The sequence below is a fragment of the Ceratotherium simum genome, chromosome 5 (genome assembly GCF_057802395.1).
Source record: "Ceratotherium simum simum isolate JZ-2026a chromosome 5, ASM5780239v1, whole genome shotgun sequence".
Classification (NCBI taxonomy): domain Eukaryota; kingdom Metazoa; phylum Chordata; class Mammalia; order Perissodactyla; family Rhinocerotidae; genus Ceratotherium; species Ceratotherium simum.
The window spans coordinates 10,379,898-10,400,621 of NC_141904.1; the positions used below are offsets into that span (position 1 = coordinate 10,379,898).

The 20,724-nt window shown below is 39.0% G+C and overlaps 1 protein-coding gene across 1 annotated transcript in view; it reads left to right on the top strand.

Moving 5' to 3' along the window:
• SLC9A9 (solute carrier family 9 member A9) overlaps positions 1-20,724 on the top strand; it is a 539,379-nt gene that overhangs the window by 127,506 nt on the left and 391,149 nt on the right. The window contains exon 5 of the mRNA XM_004419282.3: positions 13,458-13,573. Coding sequence (XP_004419339.2) covers positions 13,458-13,573 — 116 coding nt within the window. The remainder of the gene's footprint in view (positions 1-13,457; positions 13,574-20,724) is intronic.

Sequence of the window (20,724 nt, forward strand, 5' to 3'; positions counted from 1 at the left end):
GTTTCAAGGTCTGCACAAATATACAGGTCTCTTTTTCCTCCCCTACTTCTTTTGCCATAGATCTGTCTTCTCTTATCATCTTCTCTTGTCTCTTCCCTAGGCCTTGGGAATTTTGTGATATTTGTTTGAATATTTTCGTTATGTGGGTGACCAAACCTATTAAGCTATTTGTGACTTCCTAGCAAGCTTGTCTTCATCATCTTCTGCTTGGCTACTTGCCTACTTTCTTCAGGGGGACCTGAAATTGGGTGTGGTAGTGTCGGGAGCAGTGGCCTCTCTGGTGCAGGCTGTACGACAACACTAGATCCAGTATGAAGAATCACTCAAAGGAGTAATCTCTTTCCAATGAGGTCTTGGCAACTTTCTATAGTGAAATTAGGTGAAAACATATGTTTCTATGTTGAAAACAACATATTAAAGGCTCTTTTTGACAGCTTCAAATCTGAAGCTGTCTCAATTCGCTGGTTCTTTGAGGGAAATGTTAATGCTAAATGGCCTTTTGTGTTTCCCAACAAAAGTGATAGCTGAAAGAACTAAAGAATCCTTTGGGTCATTCAGCAGTGATTCTCTAGTAATGACACAAAAGGAGGACTATGATTATGCCCATTCTATGGACAAGAAAACTGAGGAAAAGATGAGATAGGTAACTTGCTTATGTGCAAAGAGCTAGAAAGTGGCAGAGGCACTTACCAAAATAGATTGTAACAGTCTGTTTACTTCTCTACGTACCTGAATAGACTGCCCATTATCTTTTCTCCATGTTATGCCCAGCACCTGGCAAGGAGCTGGGCATACAGTAGGCACTCAATTAAAAATGTATTATATGGCTTAATAAACAAACTTGATTTCCTCTTCCTCTGAACCTCATTTTTATAAAGAAGAAGGCACTTATTTCTCCTATGTCGTGTCTTTAAAGATGAAATCACTCTAGATAATAGCAGGTGCTTTGTTCTCCAGGGGAATGGAGTTGTTAAGAAATCAAATCATTGGGCCAGCGCCGTGGCTTAGCGGTTAAGTGCACGCACTCTGCTGCTGGTGGCCCGGGTGCAGATCTCGGGTGCGCACCGATGCACCGCTTTTCCTGCCATGCTGAGGCCGCATCCCACGTACAGCAACTAGAAGGATGTGCAACTATGACATACAACTATCCACTGGGGCTTTGGGGAAGGAAAAAAAAAGCAAAAAAGGAGGAGGATTGGCAATAAATGTTAGCTCAGAGCCGGTCTTCCTCAGCAAAAAGAGGAGGATTAGCATGGATGTTAGCTCAGGGCTGATCTCCCTCACGAAAAAAAAAAAAAATTCTAAAAAAAAAAAAAAAGAAATCAAATCATCATCTATTGGCCCATATACTTGGCCCTTAACTGCAGATGGTTCACACCACCAGGTTCTATCTTACAGCTGAATTCAAAGCCCATTCAACCCAAATCACATGGGGGCATGCAGAATTGTCTACCTTTCAGTTCAGTGCCTAATAGTGTACGGCCAGTCCATATGTCAAGTGGATGGAGGTTAGTAGATGGGAAGTAGGGGCATAGATGAAGAGTAAGTTACGTCAGTTGTCTGGTGTGGTGTAAACCAGATGGCTGGATGATTATCTGAAATGTTCCCATAGAACATGGCCCCTTGTAAATCTAGCCCTGGAGTCTGGTCAGTTAATATTATGCTTGGGACACTAGGAAGTAACAAGATTTGGCAAACCAAATGATCTTCTTTAGCAGATACTCATGTTGCTGGGGTGATGGGGAGCAGGAGCAGTGATCTCAAAGCTCAGGATCTATAAGGGAATAATTACTTTATGGAACTAAATACTTTATTGTTTTCCTGTCCTCTGAAGTATTTTGGTGATTTCTTCTGTATTTGCTTAGTGGGTAAACTCTGTTGTTAGAAGAGAAGCCCATGAGAACAGTCTGTCTGCTCAGAAAAGTGATTTGAGATATTACAAAAGAACTCCGCTTTACAACTACAAAGGAATTTCAAGTAACAAGTTGTATTACATGCATCATAAGCAAAATAGGCCATTTGAAGCTCTCCATTCTAGATCAAAAAGCTTTCAAAAATATATTGACATGGTTGAAAAAGAAGAATCAGGGCAAGGAATTAATGTTTGATTTTCATCACTCACTAGATAAATTGTTCATTCTGTCTTGTCATCAATAATGATAATATATTTTAAACCACCAATCAAACAGTAAATAGTGTAAGATCTTAATTTGAGCTTAATATGTTTTAAATATCTACATTATTTATAAGCTTGCTGCTTGCTGGAAAATTGATCTGATTGGGGAAGATCCAGAGAGTTGCATTTTCTTGTTATTTACATTCTGTTGCAACCAGCAGTTGGCTTTAGGGTTCCAAATGGTTCAGCTGAAGAACATAAATATGCTTTAGGGAATATGAAAAGGGATGGAAAATTTCCTGGGAATAATAGATTAAGCAAGTTATATTTAAATCACAGGTTTTATTCCCTTTGCTGAAATCCCAGGCAAAAGTCTTAGAAACAGCCAGTTCTAGCAAAATCTCTTTAGGAGAAAACTAGCGTTCCAGTCCTGGCTCCTCTACCAGCTGGGTTCAGTGTGACTTTTTCCAAGCCATTAACCTGGGTAGCTTGTGGTTTCTATATTTTTAAATAGGGATTCTGAGTTGAGTAATTTTTAAGTTTTTTTCCCCTGATCTAAACAACTGATTCCCAACAGTGTTTAAGTTTCACACTGGAGGAAAAATGGCAGATCAAAGGCTGTGAGGTGGTGGATGGGCTTCTAAGCTTGTTGTGGTGGTTACTTCCTCTGTGAAAGGAAGATAATGCACCTTGATTTTATCCACCTCCCAGGATGGGTGAGAGCGCATGAGGAGACAGTCATGCATGTGTTTTTAAAGGTGAAAAATATTCAAGGGCCAGAGAGTACAGGGCAGTGGGCTCCTCTCTTGCTGCTTTAGCCTGGATAAATTTCATACTTTGAGATATTTTGTACAAGCTTCCCTACTTGTTATTAATCAAAGATCATATGTATATACATATATACGTATATGTATAGATATGTTTGTGCGTATATGTAATACACACACACATGCATATTTGTACTACCAATCAGAGCTTCTGAGTTGATAGAGTTCAGCCCAAAGCAAAGAAACTTATTGTTTTATTTAACTGGCAAAGTATTCCTATAACAAACATGCAATTTCTGTTGGGATTTTAAAAAATATTTAAAAAGAAAAGTTTGAGGATTCCCTTTACCACTTTTGAAAACTTGAGAAGACTTTGCAGTGACCAGCCTCAGATGTAATGAGACCAAACAATTGTCCAGCTCTTTCCCTGTGTCAGTGAAGGATGGGTCTCTGTGCCTAGGAAGGAAGTCTCTGTGGAGCTGTAGATCAAAGGCATAGCAGAAGTCTGTTCAGTTTTACATTTTAGTGGGTGAGACATTCTTCACTCCCTCTTCCCCATCCCTTTTTAATTTTCTTCTACAAGGAGCTTCAAATTGGAGCAGAGAGGTAATAGTATCTTGAATCCTCACACACTATTCAATAATCCTCGTCTCTCATCCACAAGTCATCAGGGAGACGACGTCACCAAGCAGTAGGTATTAGGTGCTTATCCGTATGTGGACCTGGATTAATAGCGTCTCAGGCAAGCTCCATTTGTGAATTCAGAGTGCTGCCCCCTTAAGGAGTTTATCATTGGGGCTGGAATGCACACAAATAGCTGAGTGGTTCTGCTTCGTTAACAACGTCCTCCTTTAGAGTCTCCTACTCAAAGTGTGACCTGGGGCCAGCAGCATCAGCACCACCTGGGAGCTCATTAGAAATGCAGAATCTCTGGTCCCACTCCAGACCTGCCAATCCCCAGGTGATTGATCTGGACATTAGAGACAAGATGTTCTAGATCCTGGCTGCAAATTGGACGAATGGAAGAACTTTAAAAAATACTGATGCCTGAGTCCCACCTACAGAGATTCTGATATACTTGGTCTGAGATTTTGCCTGGGTATCATGATTTTCAAAGCTCCCTATGTGATTCTAATATGCAGCAAAATTTGAGAACCACTGAATTAGACTGGGTAGCAGTACATCGTGGAAGAATCTATCACACTGACTTACTCGCCTTTCACTGTCCACATCTCATGTGTTACCACCCACTTGTTTTGGTGGCACATGTTACCTTTTCCTGTAGTGACCAACTCCGTTCCTCCTCTTCCCACCACAACTCATGTCCGACCCCATCTGCGTTTCACGAAAGATTCGCCTTCAATGTCTCCTTTCCTCAGAGCATGGTTCTGCCTTCCTTCTCTGGATCCCATATCACTTTATCTTTAGTTTTCTTACCGAATTTGTTATTTTTCACTTACTAGTCCAGTTATTTACACGTGTTGCTTGTCCCTTCTCCTAAGCTGTGAGTTCCTAGAGGACAGAAACCACATCAGATTTGTCTTTGTAACTCTTCACATCTAGCAAGGCTGGGTAACATGTGCACAGAATGGAGATGGGAACAGAGATTGTAGAAGGCAGATCATTCCAGATGTGCTATCTGCCTTCAAATTAGTCAGGTAAGATGGGCACACAAAGAATACATGGGTGAAATTTAGGACCTGGATGAAATAAAGAGAGCTTTATAAACCATGTCAGGGGAAAGACAGTGGGAATACAAGTTGAAAGAGGGCTGAGAGTAAGAGAGCAGTGACTATATCCAGCGAGCACTAAGCATGGGTTTCTGAAAGGAGAAGGCGGAACGCCCGGGGAGTAGAGAAAGGTAGGGAACTGAGATTACTCAGAGCATTTTAAGAGCTGTGCATCCCAGGTTGCTGGTGCAGACTGGCAAGCTCTGCAAGGGAGGTTGTCATTTGGGGTGCATGATGCTTTTAGTGAGTGTGGCTGAGTTCTGCACTGCCTTCATTGCTTCTCTCAGTCTTCTCAGAAGTGATCCGCTTTCACCCCCGAATGAGCAGCATGCCTCCAGAGGGTGTATATGAGTAGTCATGCAATCAGGATGCCTGGGCAAGTTCTCACTGTGTGTAGTTCGTCTTTCAATAGATTTCTACCTCTTACTGCATGTCAGCATTGTGACTTTTGCCCATTCCATATTCATGCTTGGGATTTATTATCACATCTCCTCCAAGAACTTTGAAGCACTTAACAGAAGAGAGGCTTGACTCCCAGCAGGCCACTGCGTAGGTTGCTGGAGGAGCAGGAATTGGCGCAAAAGTACGGGAGTGAATGGAGCCTCTGGGGGGAGCGAGGAAGGAGGCAAGTTGACAGGCAAGTGGGCAATAGAGTATGTGGGAAATGGACTCCCTTCACTTTGTTCCAAGGGTCCCAAGGTCCCAGAGCCTTGGACCCCAGCCATGGTTAAAGAAAAGTGTATTTCATCACGACCTCTTCTCTGCACCATTTCCATTCTTGAAAAAAGCATGGTGGCCATGTTTTCTTCTAGGCCCATGGGAAGTCTGATCTAGAACTGGCTTAAAAGGAAAATCATGGCAGGCATGATGCTTTCCATACCCTTTCACAGCCAAATCTAATGCCTAAAAGGAAGATCTTCTAGGCCATTTCTAAGCCTTGAAGAGCTGGTGCCATTATGTATCATGTCAAAGACATTCTACCAGGAACAAAGAATATAGTAATTGACTATTTAAGTTTGGGATATCAAGGCAAAGATATCTTAACTTTTCTACTTAGTACCCAGTAGCAAAAAGTAGAAAGGAACACGTGTTTAAATCTCATTTCTATCACTTGTTGAGTTTCCTTGTTTATGAAATAAGATTCATGATGGCTGCCCCACTAGTGTGTGTGTGTGTGTGTGTGTGTGTGTGTGTGTGAAGATTTAAAAATATATAAAATGCACTAACACGGGGCCTGGCGCAGAATAGGTACTCAACAAATGTTCAAATGTTCATTCTCTTCCCCCTCCTCCATTCTTATTCCTACTACTTTTATTCCTTCTTAAAATCTCAGGGCCAGAAAGCCCCTTACCCAATGACAGATAGGTGACTTGAGAAGAATCAAAGTTCCATGGGCTTGTTGGCAGCTAAGAATAGAGTAGAGGCCACAGATAGAGAGAACAGTAGGGTGTAGTTATCTTGGCAATGGCTGTTGCAAACAAAATATTTGAGTGGTCAAATGTCCTGGCATAGAGTTTTCCAACCTCAGCACACACACTTATGCCCCTGAAAATGAACCCTCCCCTCATTGCTCCCCTTCCTCCTACCCTCCATCCCATTCCCTAACCAGCCTCCTCTTTCCACTTAGAGACAAAAAATTGCGGTGCAACTTTCCCCTTCTTCTAAAGCCTGTCTTCCTCCATCCCTTTCAGAGGAGATAGGATTAAGAGCAGGCAGTCTGTTGTCTTCATAGTTCCCTGTACAAGATATCTCTTATAGGAACTGGACAGGGCTCACCTGTCACCATAGCAAAGCTTAGGTGGGCTTCACTTGATCCCCCATTCTCTTAACATGTCCACAAGCCACCCAACTGACTCCTTCATCTTCTTCTTCTCCCCAGCCTTCAGTGAAACAGAAGAAACAAAGTCTTGAGACTGGTGGGAAAAGTAGAATGAACTAAAGGGGTCATCCAGCCTCGTGAGATCTGAGCACCTGCTTCAGCTGCAGCAGAGCCCACAGGCTTTGTGGGCTCGTTGGGAAAGGGCAGCCTGTGAAGAGGCTGAGGTGAAAGCCATAAGTGGAGTCACAGCTCAGCCAGGACAAGCCTTTCCCCTTCATCTCTGCAGTGAGTGGCAGATGGCAGATGGTTCCTGGATTGCCAAAGGAGGGGTTTCGTTTGTTTTTCCATTGGATTTTTTACTGACTCAAGAAGAAACCACCTTTAGTAGGAAAGGTTTTGCATTCTAGGGGAAAAAAATCAGTAGTTGAGACATCCCATAGGTAGATGGGACATCGCTGGCAGTCTCCTTACTTCAATGTTTATTTCAGGTTCAGCAGATATGCCACCTTCCTCTCAAAGCCTTTCCTGGGTCTCCAAGGAAAGAGAGCTTATTCTCCTCTGTGGATTTAGTGCACTTGATCTGCACCTCTCCTAGGACACTTAGCACTTTCTATCATGTGTTCTGCTTATGTAGGTGACTTGTCTCTCCTTCCTGAGGGTGGAAATCATGTCTGGTTTATCTTTGCATTTCTCATGGGACTTAGTGTATATATATGTATATACATATGGCATATATATATAGTGAGAAACAGTGACAAAAGAAGAGAATCATCCCTCTGACACCTGTAGGAGCCCATGGTCCTACAGACCCTCTAAGGCCTGTTTAGTTCCACCCAAAGTCAGTCTCACCACCTCGTGCCACTAATCTTGACAAACAGAATTATCGTTTTGTAACCTCCATTTGTGAGCCCCTATGAGAAGTGAGCTTCTTCACAGCTTCTTCCTCACGTCTTTATGATCAAATCAAGTATCACCCCAATCCCGCTTCTGTCTGGAAACAGACCTGGCTCCCCTCATAGCCGAACATCTCAGAAGAGTTGGGTGTGTTGCCTGTCTCAATTTGGTTATTTTCTATGAGCTCTTCAACCCATTCTAATCTGGCTTTAGCTCCCACACTCCTAAAGACACTAAATAAAATGGCCCTCTTGGCAACATTCAACCGTATTTATTATGCCCTTGAAACACTTTCTTCTCTTGACTCCTGTGATGCTCTTCTAAATTTCCACTCATATGTCTGTTGACTGATTCTTGGTATCCTCTGCTGCCTCATTGTCTCTACCTCATCTTCAAATGCTGGAGTTCCCAGGCCTCAGCCGTCAGCCCTCTTCCACTTTATGTTCTCTTCAGCCTTTCTTCCATACCCAAGGCTGCAGTAACATACACCATATAGTATCTGATCTCAAATCTGTCTCCTGAGCAAACCCCTCATTGAGATCCAAATCTAATGCCCAACAGTCTCACCAGCTCTTCAATCTCAGCTCTTCAATCTCTTCAATGTACATGTACTGTACATGTACAGTACAATTCTCTTCATAGGACTTAACCATGATATTAATAAAATAATAAATTATAAATTAGCTGTTCAATGTCTGGCTCCTTCAATAAAATGTAAGCTCTCTAAGAGGAAGAATTATGTCCATTGCTAATTATTTGTTGAATGAATCAGTTAATGAACAAATTAATCAATGTATGAATGAGCAAATGAATGACTTTGGCTAGAAGACCTTCTGAATCCCATCCAGCCCAGCATTAAGAAATTATGAGTTCCCTTATAGAAATAGAGAACAGATTGGTGGTTGCCAGGTGGAGGTGAGAGAAGTGATTGAAGATGGTCAAAGGGTGCAAACTTCCAGTTATAAGATGAATAAGTTCTGGGGATGTAATGTACAGCATGGTGACTATAGTTAACAATACTGTATTGTGTATTTGAGAGTTGCTAAGAGCGTAGATCTTAAAAGTTCTCACCACACATGACAGTATTTTAACTGTGAGGTGATGGATGTGTTAACTAAGCTTATTGTGGTAATCATTTTGCAATATATACATATATCAAATCATCACACTGTACACCTTAAACTTACACAATGTTATATGTCAATTATATCTCAACAAAGCTAAAAAAAAAAGAATTTATGAGTTCTCCATAAATGCGTGCCCCAGGAAAAAAAGAAAATGTGAGATTGGAACTATCCATAAAATGTGAACAAATAAATAGGGAAAGATACTTCTCCAAAGAAAAACATTTTGGTATAGAAATCAGAAATCTAGTTGTAGATGATCACCTTCATGTTGCTTCCAGAGCCTATTGGTGCTGAGTTTCCCCACGGCAGAGTGAGCTCCACGTAGGGGCCTGTTTCACATGCGTTCACAGGCAGGGATGTGGCTCTTCTGCTGGTTAATGGGAATGGTCCACACAGCTATGTCTTCAAACTGACAATAACTCCCTTTGCTTATCCCTAGCAATTCAAAACCTGCCTTTTCTAGTAAATCTATCCATTGCTTGATCAAGACTATTTTTAAAAAAGAAGAAAATGTATTCTTTTTAAAAAATACTGAGAGAGATTAAGATGGCATGCTTAAAAATCATCCAAGCAATTGAGCCTTCTGGAACTTTTTGTTTTGAAACATTTTTGCAACATGCGTTTAGATGTAGAGCTTCAATAGTGTGAAACAAGCTCATGAAATTTAAAATCAGTACATGTGTCATAAACACTCGATAAAGTGAGTGTGTGGAGCGTTGTGTTGGGCATTTCCCCAAATTCTCTTTTACCCAATGCCTTCTCTTAGCGTCAGTGACATGACTGCCATCCTGTGATACTGCACTCTTCGAGGGCAGGTCATGGATTTCCACCTTTGTGTCCTCCATAGCACAAACACTCTGCTTTTCAAACAAGAGCACTAAGTGGGTATTTGTCAAAATCAATGTTATCAACAATTTTGCTTTTCGTGAGGCAATTCTGCTTCTACCCACCCCTGTAAGCTGGGCTGTCACAGAACACAGACACCCCAGGAGGACTTCTCACGTGGGTCCACCTTCTTCAGGGCACTGCATGTACTGCACTTCCCTGGATTCCTTCTCCCCATCAAGCCACATCTGTCCTGTATCCTGAGCCATCCAATGTGCTTTCTGGGCCGGCCCCGTGGCTTAGCGGTTAAGTGTGCGGCTCCGCTGCTGGCGGCCCGGGTTCGGATCCCGGGCGCGCACCGACGCACCGCTTCTCCGACCATGCTGAGGCCGCATCCCACATACAGCAACTAGAAGGATGTGCAGCTATGGCATACAACTATCTACTTGGGCTTTGGGGAAAAAATAAATAAATAAATAAAATTTTTAAAAAATAAAAATAAAAAAATAAATAAAGTGCTTTCTGTGGACTGCTAATAGAATACACAGCTCTGTGAGAATACGGTGGTTGCTAATGGGTTCATTTTTTTAGTCTCCCAGTTAATATAGTTATAACTAATTAGTTTTTATTAATAATAATGTAACAACAATGACAATAGCTACCACTTATAAAAGAGTGCCTGGCATGTAGTAGATGACACTAATTATTGACTTATTATAATTACCAGTGATAATTACCATCGTTATTAGGTATAATAACAATGACCATATTGAGCTTATACTGAACTGGGCCTTTTGTTTTTCTTTTTTTGGTATTATCTCAAGGAAGGTATTGGAATTATAGTTATTTTATGTCCAGGAGTTGATTTGGAATAAATAAGTCATTTTCTTTCTTTTTTTAAAAAACAAACTGTATGAATAGTTGTGTGTGTGTGTCCATGCACGTTTCTCCTAATTTCAAAGCAATTCAAAAGCTTTATAGAGTTGGTGGTTAAGTATGTAGGCTTTGGCATCCAACTGCCTGGGTTGAAATCCAGCTGTCACAGGCTAACTTCTGTGACCTTAGGCAAGTTACCTAACCTCTCTGAGTCCTAATTTTCTCATTTGTAAAAAGGAATAATTACAGTGCCTAACTCATAGAATTTTGAGGATTAAATGACACAATGAATGTCTATTGTGTCACATAATAACAATCACTAATGTACATTGTTATTTGTTTTTACTATGACTGTTATTTGAAAAGAATTGGAAAAATGCAGAAAAGTAAAAAAGAAAATAGTGACATGTAATTCCATTATATAACCATCATTAACATCCTAGACTATATGCTCTGGTCTTTTTGTGTGCTCTGGTCTATGTAAGCCTAAGTATATTTAATTTTTATAAAATTAGAAATTGCTATTTATTACCACTTTATAAGTTGCTTTATCAATTTACTTTTCTGTGCCTAATATACAGTCTTGTGTATAGTATTAATAGTTGCATATTAATTCATCGTATGTGTGTTCTGTAATTTATTTACTGGACAGTTAAATTGCTTTGATTTTTTACTCATGAACAATAATAATCTGAAATAATCTGAATACAGAACTTTTGTTATATATTCGATTAATTTATTGGTATAAATTCATAGGAGACCATTTAGTAAGCTATAGAATATAAAAAATTTAATACTTTTAAAATAAATTGTCAAATTGGTTTCCATAAGGACTTTAATTTCATTTCCACCAATCATATATGAGGCTTGAAGTTTCCATATAACCTTGCCAAGCCTAGGTACTATATATGCATATATTTTTTATCTTACCCAATCTAATGGCTTCTATGCAAGATAGGGCAAGTCATTTTAATTCTGAGCCTCCGACTCCAAACCTGTAAAATTAACTAATGGGTATAGAATTCAGAAATAGAGTCACAGGTCATAAAGTTTATATTGATTCCAAAGCCTGTTGATGCTCCATATTTGAAGTGTAGCTCAGATGAGAAAGGACTGTGGCGAAGTTGGGCTAACATCAGAAGAGGCTGAGGGATGACTATTGGGGAGCATTTCCACGGTAATGTCATGACTGTCCAGAATGTCCCAGTATTGATCAGACCTGCAGATTCCAATTCAGAGAGTGATATGGATAACATATATAACTCAAATTTATGATTATTTTATATTGGTATCTTGCTAAAATGCATGCTCCGGAAGGGCAGGATCTTTGTTTTGTTCACCGATGCATCTTGAGCACCTAGCACAAGCCTGACGCAGAGTAGGGGTTCAGTATTAAATGTCTATTGAATGAACAAGTAAGCTGAATGAAGCTCTACCCGTTAAGGGGCTGCACACCCTGGTAACTGGCAGAATGCCCTCCCCAGGATAATTGTGGGTGAACTGTCATGCTTGAGGCCTCTTAGACTTGCCACTTCCCAGCAACCACTGCTGTGTGCCATGACAATCTTTCTCAGATATGTTAATGCCTTCAGCCTGGTTAAGATTCAGCCTTTCCTGCTAGAATCCACTCTCTTCACAGCAACGTTGAGTCTCTCTGCTCAAACCAATCATGGGTTGTCTTAATAGTTCAACTCAGAGGGTAGTATTATGTCCAAGTTCTTAGGGATACTCCATTGCTACAACTTTGTACTACCTAGAGCAGCCACCTTATGGGGTAGTTGCGAGGATATTATGAGATAACATGTAATGTAAGATACACAACTGTTCACCGAGGCAAGATGTGTGCTGGTTAACAGCCCAGGCTCTGGAGCCAAATCCCGGCAGCTCCCATCTGGGTTTCACGGCTTAATGGCTATGTTACTCTGAACAAATTACTTGATCACACTGTGTTCAGTTTTCTCCTCTGTAAAAGGCAAATGGTACCTACCTTATAGGATCAATGTGTGGATTAGATGAGTTAAAACATGTGAAGAAGTAGAAATAGTAGGCAAATATTACCTATTTTGATAATTATTATCAGCAGGAAATATAATCTCATTGAGAATTTACTATATGCCAGAAACCAATGTATATTATCTCAGGTAATCCTTAAAACAACTCTGTGGGCTAACTATTATTGTTATCCCTACCTCATGAATAAGGATACTGAGGCTCAGAAAGTTTTAGTAATGCCCTAAAATCATATAGCTAGTGAGTGGTAGAATCTGGATTTAGATGCAGGTGTGTCTGAAATATTCTCTCATGGAGATATTTTTCTTAACAGAATTTGAAACGTCTGCATTCTCATTGACATTATAATTTCTATCTGATTTCCAGCCTTCTTAGCCATGCTTTCTTTTAAAGAAACTAACTTTAAATGCATGTGAATATTTAAACATCCGTCTATTGGTCTGAGGGTCTGTAGTTTCTAAGGACTCTTACAGTCGCTTCTAGTGATTTTACTGTGGTCCAGTTCACCAAACTCTGTATTTCCTCTATCAGGATTTTAGCAAAATCAATCAGTCAATTAAATAATTAAATACCATTTTAAAGCTATAGGGTGGCAAATGATGACCAAAACAGACAATTCGCATTCCATGGTGTGGGTTAGGTAAGCTTATAAAACTTTTACAATCTCATGAACAGCTTTTCTTGCAAGGTCAAAACGTAACCATTTCAGGATTCATTTTCAGCAGTGCGTTGAAGTTGCAGGTGCTCTACCCTAACAGCAATTCTCTATCCAGCGTGGAAGTGTCCTGACACCAGCCATAGTAGAGACTCATCTATTGTAAAGTAACTGGTTGACTGAGTGCCCTGTGAGTGGCCAATATTCTCATCACAGTGACAGACTTGAAATTTGAACCCTCTTCAGACACCCCTAGCAGACAAAGTAATGAAAACTGAAAAGCAATCCATTTACAGATGTCAACCCAGCAGCTGTATTTGTGAGCATGATTTGCTGTGCCACATTTGACAGGTTATTTTTTATATCCTTGAGACTTATCTTGTTGTCATTGAAATATACTGTAAAATGTTCTGTTACCTTTTGCTAGGCGAATTAGTTGTGATATTTGCTAAAAGTGTCTTTCATAGGCCAGAGATTTAAACAGTGTACTGAGAGCTACCATGGCCATGAACTGGCAGAATGGTGGTAATTTGTGCATGATGCTTATTCAGGAAGCACATTAGAATGTTAGCAATGATAACTTGGGTTTACGCAGGATTCAACTTGACGTTTCACAATCTTATTTTTCTCTTCAACAGGTTAATTATGTATGGCTTTGTGAAGGCTATGGTACATGCTGGCCAGTTGAAAAATGGAGACTTTCATTTCACTGACTGTTTGTTTTTTGGTTCACTGATGTCTGCTACAGATCCAGGTAATTGCTCAAATAATACGTTTTCTTCTTTTTAAGAATCAAATATTTAAATAGAATCGTTCTCTAAAGACCATCACCTGGGTCTACATAATAATAATTCCTATTCCTCTTCATTTCCGGTGACGTATCTTTCAATGATCACAAAAAAAAAGAAAGGAAAGAAACAGGTGAATATTCTCATAGCTCTCAAAAAATGAATCTGAAAGCAATCTTAGTAGTGGGAAAGACTCTTTAAAATTTATTGTTGTTTATTTCTCTAGACTATGTAGCCATTTTGAGCTATAGTCCTTAATTTTCCCCCATTCAACTTGTCTTTTTTCAAAAATGATCTATTGAATTAAATGGTAAAAAATATTTTAAAAAATTGTTTTCTATGGAACTTTTCAAACATATTAAAAATAGGCAGAATAGTGAAAAGAATTGTCATATGCCCTTCAGCAATTATCAAATATTGCCAATGTTTTTATCTATACCCCCTACACTCCCTCTCACCATGACTGGATTGTGTTAAAGCAAATTCCTGACATCATATCATTTTATTTTTAAATATTTTGAAAAATTACCATTGCCATTATGAAACCTAAAATATTAATAAGCAATCTTTAATATTATCAAAGAGATAGTCTCTTTAAATATCCCCAATTGTCTTTTTGTCATTATTGTTATCATTATTAGTTTGTACAAATTAAGACCCAAATAAGGGCTACACATTGCAATTGACTGATATGACTATTGAGTCTCTTTAGATCTATATGTTCCCTCTCCATCTTCTGTTTTTCTTGTCATTTCTTTGTTGGAAAAAGAAAGAGGCAATTTTTCTTGTAGTTTAATTGAATATGGGTCCTTTTAAAATGTTCCTCTATCCTCCGTATTTCTTGTAAACTGATGGTTGAATCTAGAGGCTTAATCAGATTCAGGTTGATCTTTTTTGGCAAGATTACTTTATCAGTGGCGCTGTGAGTCTCTATAGCATCACACCAGGAAGCACATAGTGGTTAGTGACTCAGTTAGTCAGCCTGGTCCATCACACTATTGAATTCCTGCTCCAACAAAGACCACCAGAACACACTTGTAGGTGAACAAGATGTGTTTATTACATGTTGTAATGAGAGAGCCTGCTCACCAGAGGAACCATGGGACCTCTCAGAGGGTGTTAGAAAGGACTTATTGTAGGACTTGGGCTTATGTTTGGTGACTTTAGGGAGAGTTTAAGAAATTGGGGCTTTGCTCTGGATTAGATGCTGTCAAGAAGCAGGAGTGATTGGGCATTTTAGTGAGTAACTATTATCTAGCAGGAAGGAAGACTGAATTGAGCCTAAAGCTACAATTAGTAAAGAAGCAGCGACCACTTAGCCATAATAAGAGGATGTTTAGTCAATTTTGTGGTTTGGACAGTGTTCATTATTTGTGTTTATATGTGATTATGTAGTAGTCTTGTTTTGGTCTTGATTCATCATGGTCACAGAGTGACCTTGTCTGATGTTGTTCTGTGAAATTGTTTACTTTCAACAGGAGAACACCAAGGCCCAGCTGATAGCACCAGGCCAGCTCCGAAATGTCTGGGGCTGCTTTTCTCTCTCTTAGAATGGCCCTCTGACCAGCAGTATAGGCACCATGTGGTAGCTTGTTATAAATGCAGAATCTCAGACAACTCCAGACCTACTGAATCAGATTCTAGAATTGAACAATATCCTCAAGTGATTCATATTCTCATTAAAGTTTGAGAAGCTCTACATTTTAGAATTCCCAGTTTTAGCTAATGGCTTTAGTACCCATTGATGGTTACTGCTTAGACCGATATTTATTAGGGGTTACAAACTAGTGGTAGGTTAATTCTATCCTTTTTTTGGCTTTATTAGCTGGTACTCTCCTCTAAAGAAGAAGTTTTCTAGATCAACTATTTGAATACCTTGTGATATCATTTGAACAAAAAAAGCAGGATAAGTGATTGATTCTTTCCCTTTATTTACTAGTTTTTGAAATAATTGGTTGTTTCCCTAGCATCCTCTATATATGACCAAGGTGATGCTTTTTTTTTTATGGATTTAACATGGATTTTAACATAGTTGATATGTTTCAATCTATTGCTGTCATTATTCTTTTTGATGATCAAAATATTCCATCTTTGACAACTGGGATCCTCTTCAAGTTTCCACTGTATCTTTTTGTCATGACTCCATTTGTCTTTCGTAGGTTTCTTGTTTTGGCGCAGGACTCAATGTTCCAACCTTATCTTGTTGGTTTCCTGTACCCTGACTTGGAACCAACCATTTCTCCAAGAAGCCTTGGTTCTTTCTAAGAGGGGAAATTTATTTAGAGACCAAAATTTGGGCACTAGGGGCTTTCATTGCTACTGGACTGGTCATTGTTTCTAGATATTTTTGTTTGTTTCGAAGGAGAAATAATATCACAAATTCATCACAAGTTCAAATTTAGAATTATAGAAATTTTACTTAACTTCCTTGAATTTTTATTTGCATTTTCATTTTTCTTCTTCCTGCTTTCTTCTTCCTATCACATTAATATAATTTCTTACTTAAAATACATATTTTCAAAATTATAATATACATATTATTACTAAAAATATGATTATTGAAAACTGCTTAAGATTTCATTGTGGTTCTTTTAACCTTTTGATATATCCCCACTAGGAATGAACAGTTAATTTAAGAGAATTTGAAATAATTCCTCTGTGTGGTTAAGCCAAAGTCAATACACAAACATGTTCATTTGTTTCATTTTGCTTTTAATTTTTGTTTTAAAATTAGATTAAATATCTACAGAATTCCAAAATGAAAACCATAGAACAAAACAAGAGAAATCTCGCTTCTATCTCTGTCCCCTCTACCCTAATTTTCCAACCGTTTTGGTTGGTTTTTAGTTCACCCAACCAAATCTCAGGAAATACATAAACAGGCCCACACTCTACTATACGCTGCTACACGCATGGCTCTTCACCTCACTCTTCTTTAGTATGTGTGCTACCGAAGCGAGCACAACCTTACTCTTCTTTAATTAGCAATGTTTTGGAGAGTACTCCATGGCAATATATAAAGGGCTGTCTCATCCTCTTTTATAGCTGCACAGTACTCCACAGTTTATTCAACCAGTCATCTGCTGATGCACATTTGGGTTCTTTCTTGTCTTTTGTAATTATGAATGATGTTGCCATTAATAACTTTGAAATTAATAGCTCTTCCCATTTTGCCAGTGTTTCTTTGGGATGGATTTCTAGAAACAGGTTAAAGGGTAAATGCATTTGTAATTTTCCTAGATGCCAAATTCCTCTCTATGAAGTTTATACAATTTTGCATTCACACCAGCAATATAGGGCAGTACCTGTTCTTCACAGCCATGCCAATGCAGAATTCTGTCACTTTTGGATTTCTACCCACATAATAGGTGAGGATTCATATCTCCCTGTCATTTGACTTTGTACTTCTCTTATGATGAGTAAGGCTGAACATTTGTTCATATGTTTAGGGGACGTATGCATTTTTTCTGAAAACCAACTGTTTATATGATGCCCTTTTTTCCAGTATGGTTGTTGGTCTTTTATTTTTCAAGTTTTAGAAGCCCTTAATATATTAGGGATATTAACACTTTGTCTATAATATAAGTTAGAAATATTTTTCCCAGTTTTTTATCTGTTTTGCTTTGCTTATAGTATGGCAGGGGGTGGGGGGAAGAATTTCTTAATGTATTATGTTGACCTATTTCCTGGAAGAGGATGAAATGAAAGTAGTTCTCAGATTTAGAACCCGTGGTGTAGATTAGAGGATGAGAGCCCCAGAGTGGTGTACAGGGATAGACTGCTCCATCTCTGGGGTAGGAGATGACCTGGACACTAAGTCATTGCTGGAACATTTCATGCTACACTCTCACAGCCCCAGTGAAATGCAGAAATCCCTTGGCAGCCACAGGAAGCATGAACTCAAGATAAAATATTTTCAATCCATCGGTGATTCTAGTTAGTTAGAGTTGTTCTCTTCTGTCATATACGGGCATTTTGCTTTTCATGGTCGGGTCTATTTCAGGTCAGCTTTGCACAAATCTACATGTTGAAAGGCATTGTATCCATTGTTTCCTGGTCCTAGTGCTAAAGGCCGAGTTAGTGGCGTTCTATTGAGTGATTCAGTCAGCTTCAAGCACAATTGTGTTGTGTTCATGCTTTGCTCCTTCTGTGGCTGGTGATATCTGCGAGGTTATGTTTACATGACACAGGAAAACTGATTGAAATAGAAAAAAAAAAAATTCAACTCAGTAAGATGGTTATTTATCTGCATTGTGTCAGACAACTGAGCTGACCAAATTTTTTAAAGTACAGAATTGACTTATAGCCATAAAGAGAATCCTGGGAACCAAGTTCACTTTCCAAGTCTGGCAACTTTGGGTACCACTTAGCCTTTCTAGACTTTATAGCTTCTTGGAAGTGGAAGCTATTCGATCTTATCTCTTCCAACCTCTTCATTTTACACATGAAGAAACTGACTTTTCATCTGTAAAATGAAAAGTTTCGACTAGAACCTTTTCCAGCTCTAACATTCCATGATTCTTATCTCTGTGAGATTGATTTTTATTTTAAAACAAGCTTTTGTTTTAAAGAAAGTTAAAAGTCAACCCAAAGATCCCTCCCCAGACAGTCTGGGGTTCTGAGCCCAACTCAGCAAATGTTAGAGAAGATCTCACATAGCGGAAACCCACACATGAACAGGAGTCCTCAAGATCCCTTCTTTTGCTGGGAGCTAATTGTTGTATTAAAACACACTGAACCTACTCTCTGCTAAATTGGTGCAATTGAAGATCTTCAACAACCTTAAGACACCTAGTTAATCCTACCCCACAATTATTCATTTATTGCCTAAATTATTGTGACTCACTAATTTATGAAAGAGAACCTATGCTCTCTAGGTCTGATTTTTCTTGGCCTTCTTTAAATTAATTCTTTCCCATTTAGCCTTAGCTAAATCTTAGCTAGGTGTTATTAACTATTCATATTTCCTTTTATAGATGCCTATTTAGACTTAAATCTAATTCTTCCTGCATGTTTCAGTTTCTCCTTGGCCAATTTTAAGTTTACCTCCAGTTAGGATGATTTGACTATTATTTGATTGATTTAATATCCTCCTTTCCTCACTGACGAAGATCTTGCTGATGATGTAAGGGTCATCAGCAGCGCTTACCAGAGAGCAGGTAACTAAAGGCAGAGCCCTCAAAGAGACCATGCCTGGTAAATGACAGGAGAGGGGAAGAGAGAAGTACTTAGAGGGCTTAATCAATGGGCCAGCTCATCTTCAGGTGTGTTTAGACAGGGAAAGTAGGAGGATGGGGGAGAAGAGAGCGAGGATCAGCAAAATGGCAATAGAGTAAAAACTTCAACAACTGGAAGTAGATGCTTTAGTTAATATCCCTCATTTTACAAATGGCCAAACCCCAGTAGGGAGCCCTCTGACCTCATACTATCCTCCTACTATCCTCCTATCTCTTTCATCATTGACTGAGGTCACAGTTTGATAAGTTTAGACTATCCAAGGTAATGATTTTTATTAATAAGTCTGAAATGTCTCTTTGGTGGGGTGGGTGAGATAAAGAGAGAGGTCTTTAAGATATGTAAAAACACTTGGGAATCCCAGCGTACCCATGTGCTGTTCCTTGAACACACTAGTCTTGTTGCTGCCTCGGGGCATTTGCATTTGTTGTTTCTCCCTCCTTGCTGTCTTCAGTCTTTGCTCAAATGTCACTTCAATAAGACCTTCCCTAACCAGCCTATCAAAAATTTCACCCCCTTCCCCCCCTACAGTCACCCCCAAATCATGTTGCTTCTATCCTCGTTCCTTATCTTACATTCCTGCACAGCACTAATTACTATTGATCTGCTATTTATTCATTTCCTTATTTCTTTGACCCCTATGAGGAAGGAGCTTTTTTTGTCTTTTCCCCTATCTTTTCACTCTTATATTTCTAGTATCTACAACAGCAGGTTTTCAATAAATACTTGTTAAATTAATGAATTAATAAAGTTGTGGACAGAACTTCTTGAGCAAAGTGTGGAGCTTGAAAGGGGATCTCTTCTTAAATATGAAATGTGAAGCTGTCGAGTATCCCAGATCACCCTCGGAGATAAGGAGTCTCATGGCTGCGGGAGGGACAGTGACTCAGGATGAGAGAGGACCTCCCAGGACATAGCTGGGTGGCAATATTAGTTTCTGTCCTCTGAAAAAGATATATTCAACAAAAACAAAAATACGTGCCTTTCTTCTTGTCTGACCATGCAGCCAATATTTCTTTCTCCCTGTTCACTGGGTAGTCAGTGGCCTGACACTTTCCAGACAATGCCAAGCCAAAGATTGTAGACTTGCAGAAGCAGCTATAATAGTGTGGGTTTTTTTTAGGTTGGAAGATGTCCAAAATAGGAGCTTCCTTTAGGAAAAGGAAGAACTCAGCGTGTTACATTAAGTATTAATCACCCAGAAGATGCCAGAACCTCATCCTGGTATTTACAGGACCGACATTTCCTCCAAGGTCTCCAGGAAGCCACTCATTCAAGCACATGTGGGCTGTGCATTTGCTCACTTCATCAATTTCCCTGTTTCCTATTTGGGTTAAAATGTCTTCATTTTACATGATGCAGCTGCATTGAGACTCAAATACAGCTGCACTATTTTGAACTCCAGAAGCATCAGTCCAGTATTTAAAACTAGAAAATAATTATTACTTCATAGACTTGTCCTATTTTCTCGCAAGAAAATTAATACAGGTTGTCCTGATTTAGGTAATCTCAGATAGAGCTTACTCGAGAGTTGCTCTGTCCAGTACGGTGGCTGTGAGCCACATGTGGCTACTTGAAATGAGGCTAGTCCAAATTGATGGGCTCTAAGTATAAAATACACCCTAGATTTCAGACTTAATATGAAAAAAGTAAAATATCTCATTAATAGTTTTTATATTGATTATATTTTGAAATGATAATATTCATTTAACATTGAAGTAAATAAAATATACCATTAAAATTAATTTTACCCATTTATTTTTACTTTTTTAATGTGGTTACTAGAAAATTTAGAAATGCATATGTGGCTTTCATTATATTTTTATTGGATGGCTCTGCTATAGAGCAGTATAGATGTGGAACTGTTATAAGCCAAAAAATA